This window comes from Scaptodrosophila lebanonensis, unplaced genomic scaffold (genome assembly GCF_003285725.1).
Source record: "Scaptodrosophila lebanonensis strain 11010-0011.00,11010-0021.00 unplaced genomic scaffold, SlebRS2 tig00000171-arrow-arrow-pilon, whole genome shotgun sequence".
Classification (NCBI taxonomy): Eukaryota; Metazoa; Arthropoda; class Insecta; order Diptera; family Drosophilidae; genus Scaptodrosophila; species Scaptodrosophila lebanonensis.
Window position 1 is genome coordinate 644,528 of NW_022060603.1, and position 21,830 is coordinate 666,357.

General features: G+C 40.7%; 3 protein-coding genes across 7 annotated transcripts in view; all 3 read left to right on the top strand.

The window, feature by feature from the left end:
* Positions 1–4,918, top strand: part of LOC115629912 (pneumococcal serine-rich repeat protein) — a 34,672-nt gene extending 29,754 nt beyond the window's left edge. The window contains exons 17-20 of the mRNA XM_030526518.1: positions 49–147; positions 235–614; positions 2,670–2,977; positions 3,052–4,918. Coding sequence (XP_030382378.1) covers positions 49–147; positions 235–614; positions 2,670–2,977; positions 3,052–3,957 — 1,693 coding nt within the window. The 3' untranslated portion in view covers positions 3,958–4,918. The remainder of the gene's footprint in view (positions 1–48; positions 148–234; positions 615–2,669; positions 2,978–3,051) is intronic.
* Positions 4,919–9,396: 4,478 nt separating this feature from the next.
* On the top strand, positions 9,397–13,605 carry LOC115629945 (WSCD family member CG9164). Its single transcript, XM_030526554.1, has 5 exons — positions 9,397–9,639; positions 11,818–11,970; positions 12,072–12,201; positions 12,845–13,222; positions 13,286–13,605. The coding sequence occupies exons 2-5, from the start codon at positions 11,836–11,838 to the stop codon at positions 13,603–13,605; spliced, it is 963 nt and encodes a 320-aa protein (XP_030382414.1). The 5' UTR covers positions 9,397–9,639; positions 11,818–11,835.
* Positions 13,606–19,312: 5,707 nt separating this feature from the next.
* The window catches only part of LOC115629961 (inhibitory POU protein), a 39,212-nt gene continuing 36,694 nt past the window's right edge, over positions 19,313–21,830 (top strand). For 4 of the 5 annotated variants that reach the window (XM_030526575.1, XM_030526576.1, XM_030526577.1 and 1 more), the window contains exon 1: positions 19,313–19,487. In XM_030526575.1, the coding sequence (XP_030382435.1) occupies positions 19,362–19,487 (126 nt within the window). In that variant the 5' untranslated portion in view covers positions 19,313–19,361. Of the gene's footprint in view, positions 19,521–21,830 lie in introns of all 5 variants that reach the window. The other variant, XM_030526574.1, reaches the window with a different exon arrangement.

Genomic DNA, 21,830 nt, shown 5'->3' on the forward strand with positions numbered 1-21,830 from the left:
GCACAGTAAGCTCTTGAAGAGTGTAACCTTCCATTCAACTCTTTCTAGCCCGCCGGGCATGGCCAGAGAGGAAACCCAATTTGCTGCTTTTGCCGGCGGCGCCGCGGCCAACCTAACGAAAAACGTAACACACGCGATCGCGGTCGGGCACGGTAACACCAACGGCAATGGTAACGGTAACGCAAACGGTAATGGAAATGCCAATACTATCACGTCGTTCAATCCGCGCTTCAGTGCGGCGCCGGACGCCGTTGTCTGGTCGCCGACGTTGGCGTTGGTAACGCCAACGAACTCGCCACAGGAGAGTTTCGCGTTTGAGCCGCAACAGCCGCAATTCGGTGGCAGTATCGCGGGCATCGGAGGCGTTATCGCTGGCGTTGGCAGCGCCTCAACGTCGTCGTCTGCACCTGCAACGGCTGCAGCATTGGCATCGGCATCGGCAACCTCGTCATATGTCGTTGAGTGCTCGTCCTCGTCCTCGTCAAATAAGATTCTCTCACAGAACACCGAATTTCATGCACAATCCACAACATCCACAGATTTGAATTTGAATTTGCAGCTCAGACAGAACACAACAAATTCAACGACTGTGGGTCAAGTGCCGAAAATGGAAGGTAAATATATCTGCTTCAAGCTCTGCTTCTTCTCCCACACACACAGCAATCAGACCAATCCAAACAACCCAACAACCACAACAGCAACAATAACGATTATATTGCTTGCTAATCCCACTTGGTTCGATCGTTCCGTCTTTGTCACACACACTGCTTGAACACGCAGTAACGATCTCTTTACACACACACACACACACACGCACACGAGCTCAGCTTTACGCCGCTCTCATTTTTCTGAATTGGTCGTGCGATCTGCTCGCATGCCTTGGGAAGCACTACACAAAACCTTTTGCTCTCTTCTCTTACAACTCCCGCTTTTTGCTCTGCACGGGTGTGCTCTCTACCGCTCTCTGTCCTGCTCAATTCCTCTCTTTCGCTCTATTGCTTAACACTTCCTTGCTTTACACTCGTCGTTATCACGGGGATAGATTCAATCAATTAATCATTTTTATCTCTCGATCGATTCCATATGTATTTTATGTGTAAGTGAAGCTATCCCCGTGAAAACATTTCTTTAATAAATATTTACATTTCTACCTTTTGCATGTGAAAGACGCAGAAAAGTGCAAAAAAACGAAACTATGCCTTCTTTATCGTAACAATTTGTACCCTTAAGATATATTGCTACTAATCTTTGAATTGTTTCGTGTTTTATTCATATACTATACTTAGTTTTAAAAGCTTGGACTATTTCATAAGACTATTTAAAGAAATATTTAAGTAATAAGCTCACGACTTGAAATAATTTCTTCACTCACAACACTAGAAACTGTTTCAGACCCCACAATAAATAACACACTATTTAACTCTAGTTCGACCTCCAGTTTTGAATTCTTAAGCAACATCTATTATTTGTTTTATTTGTTATTCAAATTGTTTTCATTTCTCTATGTACAATAGATAAGCTTAGTGTTGTGGTATGTACGTTGATTTCACGTTGAACGATAAAGCGATAGGGTACAGTCCTGTTCAAAATTTGATAATGTAGAGTTTTTTGGAGTTCCAAATTCGTTCCATCGCGGTGTTTCTGATAATTGATATTACTCGGTCTTATTCCCCCGACAGGGGTTCTCCGTTTTTTTTTTTTTACTTATTAAACCCGATATTTACAACCGCTTGTGTTTCAATTCCATGAATTCATTTTGTTCTCGCATTTTTCAAACTGTAAATGGGAGCCCCAAAATCAAAATATAAAGTAACAAGTGAATTATCGTTTTTGGTTTGCAAAAGAATCTTTCTTGTCGCACCAGTAACTAATGATAAATAAATACATAAATTGTTTTAATTTCCACAAAATTTCGTTCCCATCTGTCGTGAAAAGGGATTAGGAGAAGCTTTCATTTATAAGATATTAAGGCACTTTTCGCTTAATTATTTACTAAGTAGAGTTTAACGTTGAGAATGAAAATCAGAATGCGAATTAGGGGGTTATCAGTAACCAGTAGATGTAAATATAAATCGAAATTTAGATTAAGTACACAGCACACGGCGCACTTGCCAGATAGTGCAATAATGCAAGTACAGTCGCACGCTTTGGAACACAGTGAAATGAAACAATGAGTACCGTTGTCGAGAGCATGCAACGACAAATGCACAGCTGATTTATGCCACGCCAACATCTGTTACGTATACACTGTAAATATTTAAACCAAACCAAACCACACACGACAACCATAAGGTGGTGCAAAACCAAAAGATGTTGGCCATCGTTTGGCATTTGACTTGCCCGGAGCCGAAACAACGACTGTATGTATGGAATGCTTGTAACGTATGTAAATATGTAACTGCGTATGTATTTTCGGTTTATATTTCGGTTTGTAGCGATACGAAAACAGTAAAAACAACGCACACGAAAGCAAAGTAGTGCAAACGCTTTGTCTCACAGCCAGCAACTTGTTGTAGTTGTCTCCAACATATAACTCGCAACTTTTTGCAACTCACGCACCGAAGACGGCCGGCTAGTGGCCGTCAGACACAACTGTACCTGTACAAAATGAGACCAAGTCCATGCAAAGTCACTAATCGCAGCTCGCAATCCCTTCTTCCCGTTTAAAGGCTTTCCCGAGGCCCAGGACTACTTCAATCAAATACTGAGCGGCATCAATCAGGTGATAAAGACGCACATGAACGAGATGCACTCCAAGTTTGAGACACAGTTCTCGTCCATGGCCGGGGAGGTGCGACGTCGGGATGCAATCATAGCACAGTTGCAGTTGAAGCTGCGCAGCATCGAGCAGAAACCCTCCGGCACCCCCTCACGACGAGCGAAGCGCGAGAAGCTGCCACAACTTTCGGTGGACGACGACGAGCCGGCCGAGCAGGACAACAGCAGCTCCGGCTCCTCCGCTGAACTGCTGTTTATGGTGAGTGTGAGCGGGGACTCAGCTCTATCTTTATCTCTATCACTCTCTCTCTTTCTCGCTGCCTGTTTGATTAGCGCGGCGATTCGCTGGACACGGTGTTCACTTCATCTCCCCCCATTCAGGGTGGTCGGCGCAGCATATCGCCCGGTCCGAGTCGCCATTATGCGTCCTCAGCGAACTCGCTGAACTGCCCCAGCAGCTACTACGGTCCCGGAACGCTAACGCGACATGCCCAGAGCCACCCCAGCTTCTACACGGCTCACGGCAATGGGCGCAGTACCAGTAGAGGTGGCTACCGGGACTGGTGTGGCGATGAGCGCGCGCACAGCAGCAGCTTTGGCGGCACTTCTGCAGGTGCCAGTGCCGTCGTCGTCTCAGATGTGACGGGCAACCTGACACGTTTGTCGGACAGCGTAATACTCGACATTGGGGAGAGCTCCAGCTCGAGCTCCTCGTCCAGCAAGCTGAACATTGCCGAGGAGGACGACGACGATGAGGAGGACGAGTTGGATGAGGCGGCCGAGGCGGAGGATGAGGTGAGCGCCGAAGCATTGGGCGGCAGTGGTGCCACCAGTGGCAGCATGAGCCACAACGACTGGGAGGTTCAAATGCTGGCGGCAGAGATGGAACGGCAGGAGCGCAAACGGGGTCACTCGCTCTCCGACAATCTTGGCGAGCTTAGGCACTGCAGCACCTTCTTGCGACGGCGGCGAAAGTTCAGCGACACCGAGACCGAGTACAGCGAAACGGACATGGACGAGCACATGGCCTTGGCCGCCGCCAGTGGTAGTGGCAGCAGCGGCAGCGCCGGTGCCTTGGCGGGCAATGGTGCGGCCCCAACCACCAGCGTTGCCCCGACGGGGCCTTCGGGCAGCTCGCGACCCAGGGCCTCTAGTCTGGATCAGTTCAACCTGCGCTACGGCATCGGTCGTGGCATCTTTAAAGCAATGAGCATCGATCGTGATAAAGACAAGCTTTGAGAACTATAATCGGTAGAGAAGATGCAGCAAATACAACAAAAACCACACACAACAACAACAACAAATCTTCACACAACGGAACTCTCCACGAGCACGCAATGGACAAACAATAATTAAAGCAATTCGAACAGTATAACAAAAGGTACAACTACTATATTATACTATATACAATACATACTACGTCGATATACATACAACCTAGAGAAGCAAAACAAATGAAACACATATATACATATGTATATATTCTATATATGTTTAACCCTACATTCCCCAAGTCAAGAAAAAACCAAAACGAATGATAAAATAACAAAAACCAAAACAAAAATGAAAGAAAAACGATATAAGGAAAGCAAAACTTATGTTGCATATTGTAGTTTTAAAGAAGAAGAAACAAAAACGAAAACAAAACATACATACATACACACACACACACAGATAACCGAATAGCCAGAGAGTTTTCCACCATTATTCCAGTTCGATCAGCTTCAGTAACATAATTCAGCCGTTAACTCCACCCTCCGTACAGTCCTCTTCAATGGGCGCCAGTGTGACGTTGCGTTCAGCCTGTTCCCAATTGTTCCAATTGCCGATTTCGTTAATGTTTTTTCCAGTATACAGAACTCGAATATAGTATGAGATATATACACACTGGCCACGCCCATTGCCGCCTTCAATGTAGCTTTATATGATGCGATGTCGAATTCGAATTCTCTGTGTGTGCATGTGAGTTGGTGAGCAGATAATGTCAAAGGTCAAGAGTTCCCACATTAAACCGTCCTACATACAAGTAGCGTCCATGCCCTTGGAGCATGTTTGTTGTTGTTGTCTTAAGTATACTTATAGATCATATAAGAAGTCGCCCAGTTCTCACTGCCCCGGACCCAGCGCAAAGCCCTCAGCTCTCACCTCTCAGCGCCCGCCTCAATGATCCAACGGCTCAGTTTCTTTGCCATCTCGAATTTTGGACAGGTTTTTGATTGTTTTTTTTTTTTTTTGTTTTTTTTTTTTGGAAAATTGTGGATATGCTCTCTATAAAATGTATATACCTCTTATTGTTAGAGACTATGGAATATATATATATAAATATATATTTTAAGTACGTATATATAAATATATGTATACACACAAACATAGATATGTATGAACTAGAGTAATGAAAACAGAAAGCTTTAATAACTTATATAGAACTCTAAAATAAGAATTGTTTTAAATACTAATCAAGCCGAACCTAAAACCAAACCAAACAGAGCGAAACAAGTGAAGATGTTAAATAAAACAAAAAGCACATTAAATACAAAATGAAAAAAAATGCAAAAAAAATTACTAAGGAAAACCAAAAACGAAATCTAATGATACTTACAAACATACACCATATATGTAGCATCTATTGTACATTTAGCCGTTTTCTTGTTAACACCTTCGGTTCCACTAATTAGGTCTATCGAAGCTTTAGCGTACCTAAGAGCAGTTAGTCTCTACTTGTAGAAGCAGCCACAATTCCAATGCCAACATACTGATCTTTGTTACTATTGTGTCTATTATTTACATTCAATAATTTAATTAGTTTATTGCTCGAACAAGCGACACAGCGAAGCGAAGGCGAATCAGTGCACCATAACAAGCAGTGCAGTTCTGATCGGCTTCCAAGTGAGAACAGAGCAAGCAGTGCATAGTAAAAGCAGCATTGTTGTAATCGCACTGTTTTCGTCTCGCTCTCTCACACGAATAACTATCGAGAGTGGCGCTTTATTTCTGAAATCCTTTTTTCTTTCTTTTTCTTTCAACACAATGTTAACTGAAAAGTGACATTTTAATATTATTCATTCATCTTAAGCTTCAGGCTTTGTTTAGTTGTATGTCATCAATATTCCTGGATTTCATCCTTTGGTTTGGCAAGGCTCGAATATGAATTGGGGAGCTGTTTAGGCTCTTCAGCATCCTATCGTTTAAGTAGTTTAGTGCAGTTTTCCCAATAAGCAAATGCAAGCGAATTATGAAAGCAAAAACGAAAAACAAAAGAAATACCAAAAAAGAAACCAAAAAATCTCTCCTTAAAAATATAAGCTGAAAGCTACTTAAATGTATCTCTGAACAAACACAGACAAACAAATTGTTGTTATTGATTAATTGATTATTTAACTGTTTTGAATGTAAAAATTTTACGAACTCGTTGGTCTAACTTCAAGAAAAAATGCTTTAGCTAAGAAACACACACACACACACACAAATACCCACACTGTTAAGACGCCGCACCTCGACACACGCATAGAGCCAGAAGACGCCTAAATATTCGTACTATGATAACTTTTTATAAGTAGACAGTAGCAGATGTCAAACAAACAAACCAATGGCCAAGCCCACAGACACGCCCACTCTAGTGTTTCGTAGCAATAGTTTTCTATGCTTACATAACTAACTAATCGTACTCGTACTCGTACAAATAATAACAAAATACCCAAACACTATCCGAACACTAAGCCAAGTAGTTACCTAGCACTACCAGAGATGACATACATACATATGTATGTATGTATGTATGTATGTATGTATGTATGTATGTATGTATGTACCTCTGGAGCACACTCTTTGATGTGAGGAGATGTACTAAACTATAACTATACTAACAACTAAACCAACTACCGTTTCTTTGCATTGTACAAAAGCACAAATACGAAATTTACGGAACAAATTCAATGGGTTCAATGGGTTAAATGGGTTCAAAGGGTCACCGCCAGTCAAGGCAAGCAGTCCAACTAAGTCTAAATAAGCAAACCAAAACACCATGAAAAGCACAACAAAAACAACAACAAGCAGAACTACAACAACAGCAACTTAAGAAGCGAAACAAACTTAAATATTTATTCTACTCGTATCGTGTATAGTTAAGAGACATTTTTGTTTTTCGGCAGGGGGGTGGGGGTTAAGGCATTGCAAGGAAAGCAGAGAAAGGAAAAACAAAAAAGAACAACAACAACATTTGATTATTGAATTACATACGCCAGGGACCACAATTTTTTTTTCTTTTTTATAAGCGTGAAAAGTTGAAACAAAACAAAAATGAAATCTAGCGAATATAACACAAAAGGCGGGACGCGCGAAGCAGGCATACCTATAATATTTGAATATAAGATAATAATACGATACAAATACTATAAATAGGTATTTTAATTATTTATTATTTTATAAAGAAAACAAACCGAAAAGGGGGGGCAGCCCCGATCTCATTGCCAACGTGGAATGAAAATTACAATGCATGGACAGATTCAGCTTGGCAAGTAGAAACTGTGTGCATTATCAGCATTGGGAGAGCATTAGATAAGCAATATGCGCCGATCTTCCGAGTCTAGTTGCAAAGATCTTCAGTCACACCCAGTGGTAAACGTGAGGAGAGAGGATTTTTCTGCAATTTCCATGTCGACTGTTCAATTTTGTAGGCTGCAGACTCGTCAATGGTACTTCGAAGTGCCCTCCTAGATTTTAGTTCTCTCGTAGATACTCCAAGTCGCAAAGTGTGAGTCAATTATGGAATATTTTAATGATTTTAGCCCATCCTCTACCCTATACATAAATGTATTAGAATACTCCACGTACACATACAGACACATACTATATGTATCGATTACTACAAGTTGTTGTCACTGCTGTTGTTTAAATTGCTCGATTTTAGTTTATCGATATTTTTGTACGTACATTAGTTTAAGATAGCGCGTAAAGAGTCCCACGAGTCAAGTGAAAACCCTTTCTTCCTTAATTTTCTTTCTTTTTTTTTGGCTATCCCACTTATTTTGTACTAAAATAATTTTGCAATATTGACAGATGCCAACGAATTGTTAGCAAATTATAGTAAGCAGAAATGTATGAACAAACTGGAATTAGCACATGTTAAAGATCAGCAAACAAACGGAATAAACGAAAACGAAAACAAAAACATTAACTTACAATGCCTAACTTACGAGCGAGCAGCTGTTGGTGAGCAATTGCAAGTTAATTTTTACTAGTGTGCCAAATCTAAATACATCATATCAACTTTTACTCACCACAAGGTATGATGTTGCTAAAAACCAAAGAAATGATATGAAAAATGAACAACTCATAATACACTTACTACTTATATACATACACGTATATAACTAAATATAACGACAGCAAATGATGCAAAGAAAATTAAATAATAAACAAAAATGCAACCAAGGTGAAATAAAACGAAAAGTATTTAAATTAAAAAAAACGGAGACGAAATGAATGAAAATTAGTATTGTTTTTTTTCCGCTAGTCGGCATTGTTGAAATTATAGAAAATACATATACATATGTATGTATGTATGTATGTTTTCTTCCAGCAACTGCAGAGAAAGGAATGCAAACTGATAACAGGCCTACCCACAGATCACTGCCTATGCCAAGAAGCTGGCTCATGACAGAAGAAAACGCAAGGCACCGGAAGTGGAGGAAACGTTGCCACTGTCCAACACTGATAATGGACTATTTAACCTCTAATTACCTGGCGACACTAAGAGCCAACTCGATCTGTGAAGGACTACCAAGTCTAACCTAACCTTTTCCCAGTAACGCACAGAGCCTAATACACCTAATTCTGTTTTTACGCGATTTTTTACACGATTTTGATATAACACGGTGTGAAAATTAAAAATTTCATATATATTTCTTTAGAGATAAGGAACCTATTTTTGCATATAGATCATTGATCGTGTCTTTTTTAGACGGTTGTTTCTGAAACCAATCTACCGTGTAAAAACAGAATTAGGTGTAGTTTGAAACGACGCGTCGTTTTGATTGCGAGCTATGCGACTTTCCAATGGATTGTGTATTAATCATATATATAATAATATAAGATATATTTAGCTGAAAAATGTTTAAAAAATTGAATTTTCTCAAATATGTTGCACTAAAAACACAACTTAAAGGCATAGTTTGAACTTTAAAACAGGCACGCAATAAACTGTTAATTGGTGCAAGCGGGACGTCAATAGCAGTTGTCGGCAGTGAAGAGAACCGACAAAGCAGTGCTTCAGTTGAATTCAGATTGACTTTCATTCATTCATCGTTGCAAAATGTTGTGTCAACTTAAAAGGGATAGTGTTGGGACCTGTGATTTCCACAGCATTAAAGCGCCATCTATGCGAGCTTGAAAAGCTTTCGCTGTGCTTGACACAGGCGCAGAACGGAGCGAAATGACCGCTGTGCAAGCACTTTGGGGATGGTGGCAAACAGCTGATAGATAGACGACCTGCGCAAAGCTGCCGCCCAGCTGGCGGTTGCCTTGGCAGCGCCGGGGTGCAGCCTGACGACGTCAATGGTCCGGCAACGCTGCCGTCCAAAGGGGCAGAGCTTTCCACCCCAAGTTAACGGCAGCCGAGAGGCTGCCAGAAATTCTGCAACGATTGAGACGCAGAGTATACGCGAACGCCACACACGGCTGTTAAACGACGGCACGAGATTTAGTTTTGTATCTCTGTGTGTGAATGCGTGTGTGTGTGTTTTTCGTGATATCTGGGATATAAAAATTGTTGTTTTTGTTTAGTGCAAAATGTGTGAAGTTCGTCTGTGGGGCCATCCAACGTAGTTGTGAGTGCGTGCGAGGCATGTAGAGCGGGAGTTTCTTTTTTTTGGGTTTTCTATTTCTTGGTACAACGCAACGAAATAGCAGAGAAGCGCGGAATCGGTAAGTCACAATACCAGCCGGGGGGCGGCTGGGGGCCCAAAGGTACAGCCAATGAGAAATTTCAATCACAACACAAAATTATTTGTTTACATTTGCCCAACGCGCTGCCCATGTCCGTGCCAGTGTGTGTGTGTGTGTGTGTGTGGGAGTGTGTTAAAAGCTTTGTAATGTGTTGAAAATGTTGGCTGCAGTGGTTGTTCGTTCCGCAAGCGCTGCGTGGTGTGGTGTTGTGGTGGTTGGGTGGTGGGGTGGAGGGGTAGGGATGGTTGTACGAGTAGCTGCTTTTTGTTGCTTATTTGATTTTTCGTTTGAACTTTAAATAATGCGAATCAGCACTACTCGCCCATTTGTTTGTTTAGCTTTTCTCGCCAGCTATTAGAAAAGGGGGGGCCATAAATATTCATGTTTATAATGCAGATGCAAAAGTCAATCCAACCACCCCTCCCCCCCTGCCACAATCATCTATCCACGCTATGCCTCCTCCATTCAGACCTCAGCATGCGCTTAATTATTATGTAAAATGTGTGCACCATGACCTGGCACTTGTCTGCCTGTCTGTCTATCTGTCTGTCTGTCTGTCTGCCTGTCTGCTATGCTCACACAAATCTGTGCCCGTGTAAAGCCCGCCTGGGCGTATCCACCCATCCAACCATCTGTCTATTCACCTGATAATGTGCGTGGCTTTTGTCTGATTTATGCCGCAAAACAATCAAATTATTGCATGGCATCCACATTTCTCTTTTTGTTTTTGTTTTGTGTTCTTGTGTTGCCATTTCATTATACTCGTGTATAGTCGTACTTGTATAGTTGGATTCTTTTTCGTCTTCTTTTAGCATGGACTAGTTTTGGTTTTTATGATAGTGGTGGGTGGATTAAGCAGTTTGTGCATTGATTTTACAATCCTGCTCATCATGGCTTAGAAGGACATTCACAGACTAAACAAAAAAGTTTCCCTACGACTTAGACCGTTAGCATCGATAAATGTCTGTTTGTCTAACTAGAGGCTTCGATCGCGAAGACTAGAACATTTTGTTTCGCAAGGAGAAACGCTCGACTTCTTAAAGGAAAAAAGAATTACTCTCAAATTTTAGCTTCTTGTCCCTAATCTATTTCCAACATCGCGGGTTTATTTAACACCCATATTGTTCCGGTTAAAAAGTTTTGTATTGGACTAGTGTTCTGCTCACCTCTTTTGAAACCCAATACACCCGATTCTGTTTTTACACGGTAGATTGGTTCCAGAAACAACCGTGTAAAAAAGAAATATATTTTTATTTTTAATTTCCAAACCATGTTATATCAGAATCGTGTAAAAACAGAATCATTCAATCAATCAATGTTAGATATGGCCATTGTTTTAGGGGAAGGCCAGTGTTTGGACGTCGGTTATTTATCCAATACTGCCCAGATGTGCTATATGCCGAGGATTGCATAAGCAGTTAAGCCACATCTCTGAATATTTCTAACTCATCTCGCACATTTCACCCAGCTGTTGCATAAATTTTCGCATTTAGCTGGCATGTGTGTCTAGCTATCCACATACATATATACAAGTATGTTTGTGTGTGTGTGTGTGTGTCTGTGTGTGTTCCTAAGTGTGCTCTTCTCCCTTTGAATGTGTATGTGTGCGCGTGGGCTTCGTGTGCTTGTATTTTATGTAGCTTAAGGAATTCCGCTAACCGTCAAAGGCCTGACATCGCGCCCATCCTGCTCCTTTCGCCATCGCAATGCCATCGCAAAGCCCATTCGCGTTGCCCAGGCTACCACTACCAGCCAAGTCGTGGCTATGGTTATGGCTGTGGCTGTGGCTATAACTGTGGCTGTGGCTGTGGGTGTATCAGTTTTTGTGGGACTTAGTCCTTGCGGCTGGCTTTGTTTCGTTGTCATAACAAAATCAACAAATTGAAACCCGCCGTAGGCCGACGAACATATTTTATTTTTGGACTTTTTAGCGGCCTTTCGACTGCAATGGCAGAAAACGCTCCACAAACTAATTAGCTTCATTAGCGGCGCATTTCGGCATTACAACTAAGCGTCTGCCATACATCAAGAGCACTACGCAAACATATTGCATACATACCAGCAGACCAACAGACTAACAGACGGACAAACAGACGGGCGGGAACATTGTGGCAATATATAGACACTCATTCGCATGCGGTTTGGGCGTCATTTCAGTAATGCAAAAGCGGCGTTATGGCACTGCATGGCTGGCGCTTTTTCGGTGTCTCGGCAACAATCATCATCTATATTGGCGGCGTGTTGTTTCTGTCCATGAACAATATACCCGGCTCGCATCCGAAGCGCGTGCGCATCGAACGATTTGCAGAGGTAAGCCTATCTACTTAACATATCTCAAGACATAAATATCTGGTCAAAATTCCAGTTCGTCACTCTTAAGTACATGTGTAAATTTACATTTTCACCTGCAGTTTTCCAGCTTTCATAGTCCACGTTTTCCCATGCCCAGCCGCAAGATGACCATCCGATGGTGTCGCGAGCTGAAATACCTTAACCATGAGCTTCCAAACTATCCAGACTACAAGGCCGGCGATTTTGACAGTAAGTACAAAAAACCTACATATATGCGGAAAAATACTTTGTTTTTAAAAAGTGTTGTGCCAGCAAGGACTAAGCTTCAGCATCAGTTTAGTTGCAGCTCACGATAATTATTCAACAAGGGTCTAGTCTAGATATGCTTAGATATATGTAAGTATGCGTACATGCCAGCAACAGTTATAGATGTTTTGTCGACTCTATATCCGAAGCATCTGTCAAGAACAGGTTTTTTTTTAGCAGACCTGGAAATGGATGTTCACAAAATCGACAATTGGTGTTGAGCTCCCACGGTCAGTAGCAGACTTATTTTTAAATCAACTTGCTGCTGACTACATATCTTCGTCTGGTCGTTTACTATGCACAGACTGGTGTTCACACTTGGCAATTGTCTGCTGCAGACAAATTGGCAAACAGACGCAACAGACTTGATTCTTATAGAAAAATGTGCCAAAACTATCATAAGAAATGGGTTGAGGAGTTGAGTTATTAAGAAAGGGATACTCCCCTCAGTCTCATTAATTAGATAATCTGGCCAAAAATAGTATACTTGTATGTATAAGAGGGGGAAATCATGCAGGCTTTAGGTATAAACATTATAATTCATTGATTCATTGGCTAATAGTTGTTGGCTACCTACTTCTTTCAGCTGCTCTGCCCAGCGACATAAGCGCCGGCCAGATGCTCGCCATGCCCATGCCCATGCTGACGGCCCTGGCCAGTTTTCCAGGCAGTGGTAACACCTGGCTACGATACTTACTGCAGCAGTCGACGGGTATATTGACGGGCAGCATTTACAAAGACTATGGGTTGCTGAAGACGGGCTTCCCGGCAGAGAACGTGTGCAATAGCTCAGTATTACTGGTTAAGACGCACGAGTGGGGCGCCAAGGCGTGGGCGCCGTTTTCCAAAGCAATACTTCTGGTGCGCGATCCCGAAAAGGCCATCATAGCCGAATTTAATCGACAGAGTGGCGGTCACATTGGCTTTGCCTCCCCCGATCGCTACAAGCGGACCAAGGGCAAGTGTAAGTATTTGCTAATTGGGCTTCGGATACCCAGATCCATTTAAAATTGAATGCATTTTACAGATTGGCAACAGTTTGTTAGCAATAAGCTAAAGGGCTGGGAGCTCATGAATCTCAGCTGGGCCCGCAACTTTACCGGCAGCATTAAGGTTGTGTTCTACGATGATTTGGTGCACAACACGGAGCGTGAGCTGCGCAGCATACTCGAGTTCCTGGAGTTTCCCGTCAACGAGCAGCTCATGAGGTGCGCCATTGTCCGCAAGGAGGGCATTTTCCGGCGCAAGAAGCGACTGCTCTCCTTCGATCCCTATACGCCGGCCATGCGAGCGGAATTGCAGGCGCGACGACGTCTGGTGTACGGCTTGCTCGGCCGGCAGGAATAGCAACTTAGGCTTTAAGAGATTAGAACAATGATGATGATGAGGATGATGACGACGACGAGGACGACGAGGACGACGACGAATCTTGTGTGCAACGAGCAAAGCAAAGCAAAAAACAAACACATACCACCTACAAAAAGCCCTGCCCGCCACTCACTCAAGCAATATATGCCGCACAAATAGCTGCACAAACACCCGAACACCCACAGTCCTTCCCCCACCATATGCCACACTCATATATATATATATATATAAGGATAAATATATAGATGATTACAATAGGACCATAGATCTCAATGGAACGGAATCTGAATGCAACACCAAAAGATGAACAAATATTTATAGCTACATAACTAGGTATAGAATACACATCGTAAGGCCACACATAAGACTTGTGTGTGTGCGTGCGTGTGTGTGTTTGTGTATGTGTGTGGGGCAATGTTGCCCACTACGAAGGAGACCCTCAACCGGACCCGGACCCAGACCCACATCAGGAATCACATCCTACGTCTACCTCCATTCTTTGACTTCGAATTGTTTGCTGCTTTCGCATTTCCTATATTGGTTCACACATTGGATATTAGTTAATCGTTTTGTACATGTAACTGTTAAGTTATAGCTATAGGTCAACGTCTTACGGGGGCGAAAGAACAAGATTTATGATTCCTCAACGAATTTATAAAATTCATTATACGCCATGTTGTGCTTCATCGCTTAAATCCATGAACCCAAAACAAAAGAAAACCAAAATCATACGCACATACGCGAATTAGTCTCAGTCTCTGCCTCCCTTCCTCTCCCCATCCATCTCTCTAGCTCTCTCGCTCTCCCTCTCTCTCTCTCTCTCTATCTATCTCTGTCACTCTTTCTCTCTATATATCTCTGTTTCTTTCCGTATTTCTTGAGCTCCAATATTGGACTATCCTTGTAAAAAGTTTTATACACGATTCTGCAATAACTAATATTAATTGAAATGAAAATAAACCTATTAGATAATTGTACAAAAAATAAATGCAAACCGAACACTTAAAGTTGTTGTGTCCTTTTTTTCTTCCTTTACTCTTGTCTGTCAGCGTCTGATTTTGACTCTAACGGTTGCACCAATGCTGAGTCCTGTGCTTAAAGCTCTTAAAAGATTGCCGAACTTAAAAGCACTTGCCATGCATAATACAGCTTTTGGGCTTTTCAAAAGCTCACCTGCCTATGCTTGTTGCGGAGCTTTTCGTAACTAATGCTTTGGCGGTGCTGGAGACCCATTTTTATAAACATTTCGAATACGACTAACCATTCTAAATTCACATTTAAACATACAGTGCCACTTTATTTTCTCTTCTATACCTTTTCGAAAAACCATTGCCTTCGAATTTTTTCCAAAATATAATTATATTTGATTTGTGTTGTTCGATGCAAACTCTATAACGTACTTTTTTGTCCATGCATAGATGGCGCCACCAATACCGATTGCAGGCAGTCAGTAAATTCCTTCTATCCTTTTATAATGCTGAACATTTTTCTTTTACTTTTTTTATATCTTTGTCGAAAGCATATCCAACATGCCTACGAAATTCGGGCACTTTTAATTAATCGAAATACAAACTGCAATCAGTTCAAACTCGATTCGATTTTATTGAATACAAATAAAACACTTTCCATATTTGTTATTAATTTTAAATGCGCTTCGTAATCAGAATGTCTCCATACGAAATTATAGACCTATACATACATATAAAAATTTAGAAATATCAGGACCGTGCAAATTCTCAAGCTGTTAAAAATTGTTTTGTAAAGCAGCTAGGTCTTGTTTTATCAACCAGACACGACATTTGAATGGTCTCGAGTAATTTTAACTATATATATGTAGTACATGGATCTATAACTATACAACTTGTCAAAAAAAATGTTGAAGTAGGAAGAAAATAAGTGTTTCAGATCGGTAATTGCTATGGCAGCTACTTCTTTTTGAATATTTTCCAAGGCGGATGCGTTCAAAGGAACTGAAACTTTTTGATTTTAAGTGATATACATACATTTTTTCTTTTTATATACTTGTTTATAAGCACCACCGGGTGGTTAAGAGCGGGCCACAGTGAGCCTTTTGTGGGAAAACACGACTATACCTAACCTATGGCTGTTTTTTGGGTAAATTTATAAATCTGAAACATAATTTCTACAATCCTTATAATTAATGTTGTACTTTTCATGCATAAGACGAAAATCCATGTTGTGGATTTCAGTGAATTAATCGGTGGATCTGATATTCCCTAATTTTATTGAGATTTTCCTTGCAGTGATAATGGAGGCTATTATATATACCAAATCAGTTTATTCAACTGAAGAGACGATCATATTCGTAATTGCGATGCTTGCTATATTAGTCTAAATTTCATACAAATTTACTCCTGTAAACAGTTATTGTGATGATCTATAGAAATCCTTAAGATATCTTTAACGGACAGACGAACATATTTATAACGACTTGTCTCGTCATACTGATCATACGAGTATATGTACATAAAATGTGGTCTGCATTTTACATTAATTTGGCGTTTCTATTATATTCTTTCACCCTTCCAGTACAGCCTATAATATATAATAAAACTATGTTTAATGTTTTTTTTTATGTAAAACTACAATTATTCAGTTAAAACTTTTCATTATTTTGGACCATAATTCCCAAGTGGATTACTGCAGTAGATTGTTAACATTAATTGTGGACTCTCTCAAATTATGAAAATGAGTCAAATTTGTTGAATTTTATTGTATTGATCACTGAAAATCAATAATAATATCAAGCATAAAGCAAAATATTATAAAATATATGTATATTTAAAAATATAATAAAACAGTTTATTGTATCGTAGATATCTTATCTATCAAGTCGCAACTGGATTAAAAATAGTTTGAAGTCAAGATTTTTTGAGATTGAAAAAACAACATTTTTGTTTGGTGTGAGAATTTTGAAAGTCTTTGGTTTACGTACAACATTCTTGATGTTGTTCTATGGAAATGGTGCAATAACGACTTTAATTAAAAAATTAAAAATTCTTTTTGGTGGATCATCTAATTGATATATTAGAGCTCCTATACATAATTCAAATCATATTTCTTCTTTATGCTACATAGTCCTGCATTTAAAAATAAGTACTTACAAACTACCAAAAAAAAAAAAAAATCATTTAAAATCAATAATAAATCAATAAATAACAGTGACGAACGCCTACGTTTTAGTTGTACTATTGTATGCCCTGTATTTGAAGGATTAAAATGGTGTTGCTATTCAGCTTAAATTATACATACATACAATATATACTTAATCTGCATCATCATGTGTCATCATATCGATTTTGATATGTATGGGTTTTTTTGTAATAGCAGAGTATTTTTATTTAAAACTGTCCATCATGGACAGTCATTAAATTGGTTAAATAAACTTGACAATTAATTTATTGCATTTATGGTGAGATAGATATGTATGTATGTCCGTCTATCCATGCGTATGGACTACGGAACCGAGTTTATTTTCTGGGAATATATTGGGAATTCCAAGATCTCACCTTTGATCTCAGTTCGAAGAACACCCTTTGCGTGGCACACAAAAACTACAGACACCCTGTATGTGTTTGCCATGCTTTGCATGCTTTTAATACGCAACTAGTCAAGGCGTCGAAGGGGCCCAGCCATCAGGCAGGCAGGTGGGCAGGCAGTTGTCCAACTCCCTACCAATGGGTAACACATGCCCACATGGCCGGTCACATGTCCGAGTGTTTCGTCGACAAACGGCCGCTGTCCCCTCTTTGGTCGCCTGCTTTGTTTGTCGTGTCGCCGTTTTGTGCCTTTTGTTCAGATTGTTTTCGTCGTGTTTGGTGCTGTTGCTGTTCTTGTTGTTGTTGTTGCTGCTGTTGTTGTTGTTGGTGGTGCTGTCGTTGCCAAAAAATTGTGCCATATGCTGGGCCCAGTGCAGCATGAGCCGCCAGCACTGATGACGACGACAACGACAACGACAACGACGATGCGACGGCATTGGCATTGCGATGCTCACACACCGACCCACCCACCCACACACACACACACCGACATACAGCAATGCTTGAGGCAGCAGCAGCAGCAGCTCTTCGGAAGGTTGGCGCATGCGCAGCTCACACACACAAACACATGATTTCGTCCAGTCAATACACACACAGTACGTATGCACTGCCCAATTCCAGCTTAACGAAAGGAGTCGCTGCCGATGCCGACGTCGCCGGCGCTGCGCCAGCAAGGCAGCGGCAGAGGCGAACGGCCAATCAGAGCGAGCGACGGCATCTTATATAAAGGGACGTGCTGCCATTTTGTAGGGGTGGCTACGCCGGCAAGCGCCTGGACACGCCCACGCTGATAAATAATGAAAACTTGTCCTCCCCATTGAAAATAAACTCTGAAGTTAGCGAAACTCATCATAGAATTCTTTATCACAACACCACGCGCGCTTGTCTAGTTGTGAAATCTGTTCGGTTGCGTTTAGTTTCTCGACAATAGTTGAAAACGGGCACACGGCACACACAACAACAGCAACAGCAACATCAACAATAACAACAACAACAACAACAATTGCCACGATAGCAAAACACAAGCAAACTCGAGTTAAACAAATTGCCACGCACAGTCACACACACAGACACCTACACACACACAGGACAAGCTCAACACACACACACACACGCACGTTCGCATAAAAGCTCAGCTTGAGGCTTGGGCTTAGGCTGGAGCTTGAGCTTGGCCCGCTGAGCTAAGCTTTGGGCAAAGTTGAACGCAACGGTAAATCAGCAGACAGCAAACAACAAACAACAAACGAACGCAAAACGAATAACGGTAAACGGTTAGCCAACGGCAAACGCAAACGGTGAACGGTGAATGGTAAACGGAAACGTCTCATATCCCGTCGCTTCAGACCCATCCGGCGCTTCAGATGAGGCGAGCGTGTTGTCGTGCGGAGTTCCAATTACGCGCCATCGTTTCAAAGGCCAAAAACGTGCCAATTTATAATTAATTAGCGCGCCCGCGTGTTTACATTTCTTTTTCGCCGCTTCCGCACTCCATTTGCATCAAAAAGGATAACAAGAAAAAGTAGTTGAAGAAGAAGAAGAAGAAGAGGGAGATAACGAAAACGAGAGAAAGCAAGCTAAAATAATTAACGGAAAATGCCATCAAAGCTGCAAATTTGATGCAATGGTGACCGACGGCTCTAGCGGCTGCTGAACGCGTCGCGCGACCCGCGAACTTTGGCTTCCGGCCAAGCTCCTTGCTCCTCGCTCCTCATCCGTCATTCATTATTTTTTTTCTTGTGGTTTTTTTTCGCAGTTCTGTTGCGCGCAAACAACTCAAAAGTGCAATAATATCATACAAAGCATTAATTGTACATATATGTATATGTATATACATACATATACATATATTTAAAGAGATATACATATACATATTTACAAAAGTATATGTAAAGAAAGAAAAGCAAATTCTACAGTGAAGCGAAGAAGAAAGCAATTGTAAAATTTTTAGCCAAATCACGTATCAAAGCCAAAACGAAAAAGTAGAGCTAAAGAGTCTCAGTCAACTATATATAATTATATAGTTGTACAGATATACAAAACGCCCAATTGTGTTTTGTCCTGCCCATGCAGGATTCTCGTTAAAGTTGTCAAAGTAAGTGCTTCAAAATTTACTCGCCAACGACTTTCGACGCCTCAAGGGCGTTCAAGCTGGAGGAGGATTTTGTCGGCGGCTGCATGACAATGTCGATGTACTCGACAACGGATAAAATGAAAATGTCAGCGCCAAGTTGTTTTCCAGGACGCTACAGTCCATCGTATCGAAGTTCGGAGCAAATGCGTCGCTGCATGCCAAATCCATCTGTAAGTAAATCGAACACCACACACCCATCTATAGCCTTAATGACAAGCTCTCTGTGTCATCATTGTTATATTGAAGAGAAAACGTAAAGATAAGCCGCAATGCTTGCCGATTCCAGCGACGGCATTTCCAAAGGACCCGTAGATCGTTTAAGCTGCTTGATACTCCCTTAGGCTTGGCATAACACTTAGTTGCTTAGTCCCTACACCTCCACCCTACCCCCTTCACACACATACACATACACATCTACACGCACCATTGAATGTCACCTGCCTATAGTTTTATTCGATGTGCATTTCCTGACGCATGTTTGTTAAAGATACATAGCTTAAAATCGGCTGTACTGAGTGTATATCCTCCTTGCCGTCGTCCGTGTGTCCATCAATTCAGTTTTTAGTGGAGAGCATATCGAATTCTTTAACTCTATTTCATAAACATAACTGATGCTTCAAATATTAAAAGATAACGACATATAGTATGTATATTGCTAGAAATTATACGGAAATTCGTATATATAGCCTGCATATGTATTGGATTATGATTTTCAATCTGATCCACAGAAAGACGTCCTCTGTTATATCCTTTTTTCTTTCCATTAAGTTTAATGGGCACCCTTAATAAAATGAAAGTTCCCTTGCTATTCTGGCTATGTTTGTATCTATACTGTTCCCCAACTTTTGCCTTTTTTTATAGATTATAATTAATCAAAATATATTACACTTTTGAACATGGATTCATATTTTAAATCTTTCATGGCACTTCTATATGTATTTAATGCCGCGTTTGTTCATAGCCTATATATATACTTGTATATATATAATTGATTGGATTATGATATTCAATCTGCTCTATATTATTATTATTCATTAATCTAATGAACGCCCTTGACACAAAGTTTTGTCTGAACAACATGAAGGTTTCTTTGCTATTCTGATTATATTTATATCTATACTGTTCCCCAACTTTTGCCATTCAAACAAATTATAGTAAATATTATATTTAAAAAAATATATTACTCTCATATTGTAAAGCTCACATCGCACGTCTATATGTCTTGAATGCCGTGTATCTTCATCGGGATATGCATAGCTATGGGCTTAGCAACAGTAGTTATGTATTTGTAAAATGTAATATGTACTTCAAGGCCTTTTGCAGACCAAAAACTTTTAAAACCCACTTATATATTCATATGGTATATAGATATTGTGTGCTCGATTTACACCCCCCGGGAGATATTATATTCCAAAACAGCTTCCCTACTTAGTGCTTTCCTACACCTTACCTACAAGAGATAAGTTTAGATCAAATTATCGCTTCCCAGCTCTTTCCGTTTGGGCTGTGCGTTGATTAGCAATAGGTCAGTCAGTCAGGCGGTCATAACAAGCGGTTTCAAAAAAATTTGTATCCAACTAACAGACTATGTGTAGTCAATATATGTATCTGGAAAATGAACTTATGTTCTTCAAGTCGGTTGGTCACATCATTATTAAAGATTAAGGGAAATACTCGAAATGCGTTGAATGAAATATTTTTGTATTCACTTAGTAGAAAACCCTTGGAAATTGTCAGATCATGCTAAGCACAATATCTCAAAATATTCGTAGTCCCTAAAGCTCTCCTTAAGTGCGACTCGAAACATTATAGGGGCATAATTTTTAGCAAACTCTTCGAGCTCCTAAAAAAAAGGACACTCGGTTTCCACATCACTAGAATACATCATACCCATGTCATTGCCAATATATTCCTAAAAATGCACTTCCTAAACCAAGCTGAAGTATAGTAAGTCAGGCCCTTTCTATTAACTTAAATGAACTGTCTGGCTTAAGATTGATAACCATATGTGTCGGATTTGTATAAAATACGGTCGCTTTGGATCCTGGGTCCTTCATTTGACACACTGAAACAACTTTCAGATACTTTGCTCCCACTGCCTTTTGCGCTCCCCATCTACTTCTGGCCCAAGTTGGCATAAGCCTCACACCCCGAACCGAACATGAACATACACGTATGTACATGCACATACTCGTGCGAGCATATAAAAATCATGGTTATTACATTTTGTTGAAGCTCAGACATGTTTATTTATATCTAACGACAACAACAAAGGCAAAATGGAAATGGGAAAAGGTTTCGGCGAAAAGGAGGAGGCGGAAGGCGAAAAAAAAAATTCTCTGACTGCCTGTCGCATTTTTAATGTAGCACTAAAAATAACGGAGAGTAAATATTTGTCTTAATTATTGCATAAATGTCGCAATTTTTCACGACTCTTGCTGTTGGTCTGTTGTTGTTGTTGTTGTTGGGCCATAATTGTCGCCTTTGTTGCGGCTGTTATTGTTATTGTTGCG